General features: G+C 37.9%; 1 protein-coding gene across 1 annotated transcript; it reads right to left on the bottom strand.

Moving 5' to 3' along the window:
• Nucleotides 1-989: 989 nt before the first annotated feature.
• On the bottom strand, nucleotides 990-7,632 carry LOC117464001 (uncharacterized). Its single transcript, XM_034106530.2, has 7 exons — nucleotides 7,587-7,632; nucleotides 7,212-7,274; nucleotides 4,995-5,080; nucleotides 4,853-4,905; nucleotides 3,346-3,606; nucleotides 2,584-2,886; nucleotides 990-1,811 (listed from the first exon to the last, which is right to left on the bottom strand). The coding sequence occupies exons 5-7, from the start codon at nucleotides 3,533-3,535 to the stop codon at nucleotides 1,537-1,539; spliced, it is 768 nt and encodes a 255-aa protein (XP_033962421.1). The 5' UTR covers nucleotides 3,536-3,606; nucleotides 4,853-4,905; nucleotides 4,995-5,080; nucleotides 7,212-7,274; nucleotides 7,587-7,632; the 3' UTR covers nucleotides 990-1,536.
• Between the last annotated feature and the right edge of the window lie 1,047 nt (nucleotides 7,633-8,679).

Genomic DNA, 8,679 nt, shown 5'->3' with positions numbered 1-8,679 from the left:
GTAACTGTAAAAGTTATTTATTTTTGATTGTTGTGTAAAAAAAACAAGACAAACATGACGCTGATGACGGTAATCTAATATTTTATTTATAAGGAAAAGTACGCTAGAGGGGGTAGGAACAGAAACGTCTTCTTGCACCTGTTGAACTGTTTTTTTTAAATGTTTTGTACTTTGTTATAATTATTATTATACATTAAAAAAAAAGTATATATTATTGTTGAATGTTTAGTTTCTGACATGTTACTAAAACAAAACAAAAAAAGGCTCACAGCTCTCACCCTGCACTTCACGTGAGGGGTAATCATCCATACTCTATGCAAACCTAAAGTGTACTTATGACGTGATCAACATGTATTTGACTTCAAATGTACTGAAAAGCATTTACACAATTCCTTGCAGGATTAAAATGGTACACAACATTTCTTAGTCAAACTGTTGTTTAATAAATTACTTTAGAAATGGATTTCAGTTCTTTTTACAACCACTGTATAGCTTTCAATACACAAGTTTAAAGCAGGGTGAAACAAACAAGAAGACGTATAGTTTAAGCATATTTATATATAATTTTTTTCTTTCATAACAAATGGTTTATGATTGACGTTCTGGCATCGAACACAAGTTATGACAATAGAGCGGTGCAGGGATGACATATTTACCCGGAAGTAAGCTGCGCGTGGGTTCCCTCGACAACAAAGCAATGGGATTTCTCAAAAGGATTTTGGAAAAATAGCTCAAAATAATGTCTGTGGAAAATGAACCTGTTTGATAAATGCACGTTTTGTTCAGCCGGATAATCTCCACATGTCTACCCTACTTTTATAAATTTCGAATCATAAATCGAATCGCCAGAAGCAAAATGTAATGTTATGCGATAAAGGACCTACAGCAGGGTCGCACGACTTCAACGCCACGCCAACTTAAGATCCATATTCAAACATACAGATTCTAAATGGTACGAGTTGAAGCGTTCTTTGAACAGTTTCCCGGAGGCAGGTTCTTGCTTTCAAGCAGAACACGGGGAAACAAACTTAGAGGAGGGTTTACGTGTTCGGCGTAATGACGTACATCGTCCTCGACAACTTCTGTATTCCTATTCAGCCACTTCGTAACAACCATCGTTTTTCAGACACGTCAACTCTTCAAAAAGCACCTGTGGGGTCCCTGCTGATGGATTTAATGTCGTAGAACAAAACGTGATCCGTCTCTTAAATGCGTCTCAACCACAGACCTTATTTCTAGCTATATTTCTAAATCCTATGGAGAGATCCCATTGGCTCTGAGACCAGGGAACAGGAAGTGGTGACATGCTAACTCACTTCCGGGTTGTTGGACTCGTCACTGCACCGCTCTATTAAAATCCACAAAATCATAGAAAGCTTATAATTGTGCACCATGATACAATACACTTACATGCCTATGAATGAAAGTGTAAATGTTGACATCATAAGAGAATGTTAGCACGTTTTAAGATGATACATTGATTCACCTTGACATTTCAAAACAATATAATACTTCAGAAACAAACATTTTAAATAATTAAAACTCACACTTCATAGTGATGTTGACTGCATTACTGAACTGCCCTGATTCAGACTCACACCAGAACACTCCACTAAACCTGTAACTGGTTATGGTGCATGTGGATCCAGTCATTGTCCCCAAGATAGAACAGTGATAAAGGTAGTCAGGTTTGGAAAGCATCCTCACTCTCCACTCAGTGGAGTTTCCCTCACAGCTCAGTGACACAGGCGTTTTGGTGAAGTGCTGCACACTGTCTGGACTCACTGTGAGAGACGCTGCTGAGTTCATATCTGAAACACACAAAGAGGGGACATTTAAACCATGCAAACTGAAAAAGACAATGCATTGGCACAGCAAAACTTCTACTTAATTTACCCTAAAAAACAACGGGAACAAACTAAAGTAGGAGGAAAACAAAGGTGAAAGTACGAGTACCATTCTTTAATTATGTATTGTTTATGTCTTAAACCATTCAACCAGCAGATAAATATCTTCAAACATATTCCCAACTAAAAACATAAAGGCAAGGCAAGTTTATTTATACAGCACTTTTCAACACAAGGCAATTCAAAGTGCTTTACAAAAAATGAAAGACATTAAGCATTAAAAAAGAAAAGCTAATAAAATAAACATTAAAAGGAAAAATACATGGATAAAAGTTACAGGAATTCCTTACCAGTTATATCTAATTACAATGTAATGGGAAGCCTTATATGATTATGTTTTGGATTTACAAAGTCTAAGGGTTGAACCATGACGAACAACAACTCATGTGTCCGGATGAAAAGAGGGTCAGGAGATTAACTCGTGTTCAAATTCAGTCCAGAAGCTGAATAAATTCATCATCATTCTGTTTTAGAGAATACTTTTGAAAACTGAACTATGACCTGATGCTGGTGTAAAAGAAAAGTTCCCAAAATAAGTGACTTTATTCAATTTTGTAATAATGGAAAAGTCAAAACAAACATTCCTCCAGACCAGACACACTTCGATAAAGACGTTTTGTTTGGCCTAATGGTGGTAAAAACTACAGGAAGGAAGAAAAAGGAAGAACACACTGACCTCCAGACCAGACAAACGCAGGTTTGCTGTGCCAACTGTAAAACACTGGGTCTCCTCTTCCTGCTCTGCACACATATCCTGCTGTGTGTGTTTGTCCATCAATGATGAAGAGATGCTGTTCAGTCCCATTCTCGCTGCCAGCTAGCAGCTCAAAGCGGTAGGAGTAGTCTGACTTTTGGGGGACAGCCTTATACCAGTAGAAGCTCCAGCCAGCAGAAGGATGATCAACCCTGCAGTTCAGAGTTACTGAGGCTCCAGGACTCGGCCATGATGGAGACACAGAGAGGACAGGCTGAGGTGTGTCTGTTGGAAAGTGATTTAATGATAAAGTTATGATTTATAGTTGGCGGGTTAAATGCTCTCCTTGGATCCTACATATTTTCTACTAACGTATAAAACAAATTTAAGGGTGAACGTTATAATCTTTTTATTTATATACAGTAAAAAAAGTCAACTGATGGGTTATAAAGTATAACATGGTTTATTGGTAAAGTATTATCTTTATGTAAATGCTTTGATGTAAGAAGCTGTCTTTTTGTACTTATTTTAATACTCGTGATTTTGTGATAACACAAAGCACAGGATTGTACAGCATACATCACCTGCCTATACAGCATCAGTGAAGCTGTTCTAATGTTAAAATATTAAAATAGTTCACAGGTTATATTAGAACTTGTCCAAACTGGGTTTTCATATCAACATGGCTCAAAATAAATAGTTTGTATTGAACTTGGTCATGGTGGTATTACTTTGATCACTTACCTGATACATTTAGATAGATTTGATTGCTTTCCTTTGTTGAGTTCTTCTGATGAAAAAAACATTGGTACGCACCACTGTAGCCTGGAGTTAGAGAATGTAATTTATATTTCTCCTGTTTGTGGTTCGGGAGAAATGCTCCACCATCCTGGAGGATTGAGTAAGACCAGTTGCTGCCTTTGCCTCCTGTCATGTCACACTTGAAGGTAACAGACTCTCCAGAAAAAAAAACGGCCCAGTTTGGCTCAATGGTCAGCACAGCATCTAGAAACCATCACAAGATACATGAAGTAAAATCAGGGTTAACAGCTCTCACGCATCTGGCGCGTGACACACGCTTTCACTCTCAATCTCACGCTGCCCAAACTATTCTCACGCCAAAAACAAGATGAACCTGCGATCGTTTTTGATTGGTTATTTACAATGTTGAGTTGACAGCTGCTCAAGCTGTGGATCCGCCCCCACCACTCTTAACAACGCTAACAGACAGCAGAGCAGTGGGAGCCGGTTGGTCAATCCCGACCCGTATTGCGCATGCGCAGATCTGAGATCCAGCAGAAATGATAACAAGTAAAGTCTGCTGCTTATTGTTCTACTCGGCCAACATAGAGTCAAAGAGTATATGAGAGTGAGAGTGCGTTAATTAATATATTTGGCAGTTTGGAGTAAGTCTGTAGGGGTGTGTGTGTGTGTGTGTGTGTGTGTGTGTGTGTGTGTGTGTGTGTGTGTGTGTGTGTGTGTGTGTGTGTGTGTGTGTGTGTGTGTGTGTGTGTGTGTGTGTGTGTGTGTGTGTGTGTGTGTGTGTGTGTGTGTGTGTGTGTGTGTGTGTGTGTGTGTGTGTGTGTGTGTGTGTGTGTGTGTGTGTGTGTGTGTGTGTGTGTGTTTCATGTATAGGCCTCTCACGATCATTAATTTTGTTGGATACATTTTCCCGGAAATTATTGCGATAAACGATAATATTGTCTGCACCGCTGTATGACCATTTTAGACCACTGACATAATGATAACATATAATAATAATACTTCAAGTACATCCTTTCAAACTGCTAGTCACGTCCTCATGTAAATGGCAATTTATCGAGTTCATTTTTATTTATCGTACGATAAGTCAATTAATTGCTTATCGCGACAGGCACACAATAAAACAGTGGAAACAAACATGTGTTTGACTTTCATTAGTGAATGAAACTGTGTGCCCTTTATAGTCTGTGTCCAATATTGTGTATTTGTATATATTGTATATAGATCATATATATATGCTAAGGTCCCGCTGCTGACACTATAGCAGTCATTTAGTGTGCATATGTGTAATTAAACCAATGATATCAAAATCTCACTCCAGCCAGGTACCCAAAGTTGGCAACCCTGGTAAAATGTGTTTTCTTTTTGTAAAAACATTTATAATAAATTGACAACACGGAACACACACAAAGAGGATGTTGTCTGGAGAGTTAAATAAGTAGATTTTACTTTATTTGGTAAATAAAAAAGAAATAAATTGTATAATTACCTTGAGCCTCCTGTCCACGGTAAAGTAAACTCCGCACTGAAATAAGTTTGAAACTACATCAGACATTATTAAACAGACACATCATAACCTCAGGTATTTAAAAAGTTGTATCAATGGAAATTAAAACATTCAAAGTACTCACAGAGAAACCCCAGTAGAGAGAGCCAAGTGTGTCCCATCTTCACATCCAACACTGATAATCTGCTGCTCTGTTTCTGAGATATTCTTCTACTTTGTGTGAATAGAAAGATTGAAACTGCAGCATGAAGAGAAATCAGGAACTACAGAGAAACAAATGCAATGTAATATTGGAAAAGGAAGTTCACACAACTGAACAGATTTTAACAGAGCATATTTTTGTTGCACCTTGGTTTAGGTATCCTCTAATGATGAAGAGAGATAAGGTATTAAAATATCCTTCCTGACAGATAAGATCATCCTGTGGGGAGTCTTTTTATTTCCTTATAGTGTACAATAATCGATACCATTTCATTGTACTGTCACAGTACACTCACTTCCGGGTCGGCCTACAAAAATACGTCATCACTGTACCAATCTATGGTGTCTCAGGTCTATGGATGATGACGTCAATCGGTTCGTACACCCCTTGGCGGCCCAATCCCAAACCACGCCCTACACCCTACACATTCCCCCTCCGTGACGTAGTGAACTCCTGTCAGATGGAGGGAGTAAACACAGCAGCAAGCTTTGGGACGGCCTCCCCTCTCTCCGGCAGAAACAGGAAGTGTTTCAAATCAGCATCTCTTTGACAAAAAACTAAAATAAAACTCCAAACATCTTTCATTATGTTAATTTTCTGTTTTAGTTTGTTGATGTTTATAAGCTTCTTAGTTTTTGCAACAGTCTGTAAATATACACAACTTTATAATAAAATGCACACATTTACCTTTTCTAGACTAAACACAGGTTTGATCCTAAGTTAAAACATATGAGGTCATCATGAGGTTGTTAACATCGCAGTTTATCAGTGGATGTTTGCTGGAACTGTTTGTAAACAGCGTGTTTCCTGACGGACCAACCCAGTCTCACGGCATTTCGTGTTATAGTCACAACATTTATTTGATCTATTGATTCGTGTTCACCAACACGATTTTTGCATTTTTTTCGTGCCACACAGAACGATTTTAAAAGCAATGTATTTCTATTGGTAGTATGTTTCGTGCCTGCACCACGTCTTTTTGTCCGGTCGGGTCTTGGAAGACCGGAAGCTGTGTGGTTCATAAAAACATGTACTTACTCAATATCTTACACTAAGCCTAACCATCCCTTTTATTTTAAATTGTATAATGTCGGAGTTTTTTTGCCATCCGCGAGGAAAATAAATGGGGCTCAGAATTCTGAAATCTGTATTTTTTTTTGTATCCGTTTTTCCTTCTAATTTGTTATTATTTACATTGCTATTAAAATCGTTCTGTGTGACACGAAAAAAATGACGAAATCGTGTTGGTGAACACGAATCAATAGATTAATTTTGTGACTATAACACGAAATGCCGTGAGACTGTGTTGGACTGACACACACACCGCGTCGAGACCGGTCAGGTAGAGACCGGTCTCCAGTCAACACCGATGCAGACTCGCTGTTTGAGGGCTTGATAGCCCACTCCCCCTCCACACCGCTCCACACTCGTTGGTTTGGAACAGCACTTAATGTGACGGACCCTCCGCACGAACGGAGGGGTGTGTGTAGGGGTAGGGTGTGGTTTAGGATTTGGCCGAAATATCACAACTATTGGATCGATTCGACTGCCTTGAATGTCTTTGTGTAGACAATAGACTTTGATGGTCTTTGTCTTATTACTCGTCTTACATTTCCATCATGAGGTGGACATTATTTTTAATGTAAAATGCCCCAACTACTATTGGGTTGTCACAATATTTGTTATAGATATCAATTGCCATGCACAATATTTTAGTTATTGACTAAATATCTGCAAAACTGTTGACATTCCCATCAAGCTTAGTTGGGTTTCTTTATAAATAGTTGAAATTTCACCATAGTTTTTTATTTCTTATAGATGTTTTTCAACTACACCAAATGGGATCCATCGAATAAAGACGCTGGCTCTCAGAAAAAAAACCTCTATATTTCTTTTGCAGAAAGTAAAGAACCGATTCATTTATTCAAGATTTGACTGTTAGTTACCCAAGCTGGATACCCAAACGTTGTTCTCAATGATGTGTTACATGATTCAAATATATAAAGCATTTCCTAATGATTGAATGAATATAATTAAAGTTGGTAAAAAGACATTCTATTTCCGTTGACTTATTAAAAAGTGGTATTGTTAAAAGTATCTCTGATTTTTATTTAATTTGATATAATACAGTTCACTGACCTGCACCAGCGATAATGATGTTTTCTGATTTCTGGTCCAACGTCTTTGGCTGTTTGCAGATGCCTGATGAAAGAACACATAAAGAAACAGGTTATAACTATCAGTGGATAAGAAATGGCAAAACTTTACATTTCCAATCTTAAAAATGTCCAGAAACAAATTAAAATGTTAACCATAGGAACGTGTTGTGAAAGTCACAATCCAGGTAAGTAAAAAACAGGAAAGCTTATATTTGGTAAAGATTTTTGCATTGCACATAAGTAGGAATTAAAAGACTAGAAATAAACAATTCTAAAATGTAAACATTAAACCGACAAAAGATTATTATTAACGTTTATTTAACTGGGAAAAAAGAGTGAAGTAATCATTTGTTACCTGTTCGAGTTCCAGCAGTTGTGTGTCTGACAAGATCCTGACAATGTAATTTATACAGTTGAATATTGCCTACTCTTCATTGGTTGTTATTACTCCAGGTGATTTATAATAAGAACCCTCTATAGCCCAAGGCACAATGACTCTTTACATGTCAACTCATTTCTCGGAAGTGAAATCCTTTCGGTTAGGTTTTCAAATAAATGAACTGCTTTCCTGGAAACGTCTTTGCCAATAATGCCACGATCACAGGTACAGATCAGAACCCAATAGCACGACTCAGATACAACCAGTATGTTCAGTTTATTTCAGGTCAAGGACAGGCAGAGTCAAAACCAGTAAATCCGTCAGACAGGCAGGCAGGAATCGAAAACTGGGCAGGACAAAACTCGGGACTAGCGCACAACACTCACTGGAGAGCTTGGCGGAAACGACAACACAATCTGGCGAAGGACAACTGATAATGAGGTGGTATAAATACTGTGGAGTGATGAGGGAATGAGTAACAGGTGAGGGGAAGGGCTGAGGAGACCAGGTGAGGGAAGTGAGCTGATTACAAGGGCCTGGAGGAAAGCGGGATCTGAAATGACAGGAGAGTTTAGATGAGCCATCAAACAAACAATAATAGAAGTGTCTAACTTGTGACAAATAATATACTTGAATAAGGCTCAACCTTTCAAAAAGAACCAGTATAGATATCACGCTTTTGAGTTTATAATGAAATGATTTGAATAACAAAATACAGAAGATATTAATTATAATCTTGCAAACAGTTGAGATGACAATGTTTAGAGGAGTGTAAGGCCCTCCATAGGTTTGCAGTGCGTCCTTGTAAATCTTTAAGAGTATTTAGATAATGTTATGTACATAGTGACTAAGGGATTTGGTGCTGCAACAAACACAACCATTATAAAGGTACATTTTAAAACTGCTCTAATCAATATTGTCACAATGGATTAAATCAGTGAAGCAATTTATAATATGTTTGTGTTACGACCTGCAACTTTGTCTTAGTTCGTGTTGTTTAGCAGCCAGATATGTCTTTCAGAAGTGAGTTCATGTAGGCGTGGTGGAGATACAGTATCTCTACAATAGA

The sequence above is a fragment of the Pseudochaenichthys georgianus genome, chromosome 18, assembly GCF_902827115.2.
Source record: "Pseudochaenichthys georgianus chromosome 18, fPseGeo1.2, whole genome shotgun sequence".
In the NCBI taxonomy this organism is placed as follows: Eukaryota; Metazoa; Chordata; class Actinopteri; order Perciformes; family Channichthyidae; genus Pseudochaenichthys; species Pseudochaenichthys georgianus.
Note: the sequence above shows the minus strand (reverse complement) of the source record. Positions and strands in the feature narration are given on the sequence as shown.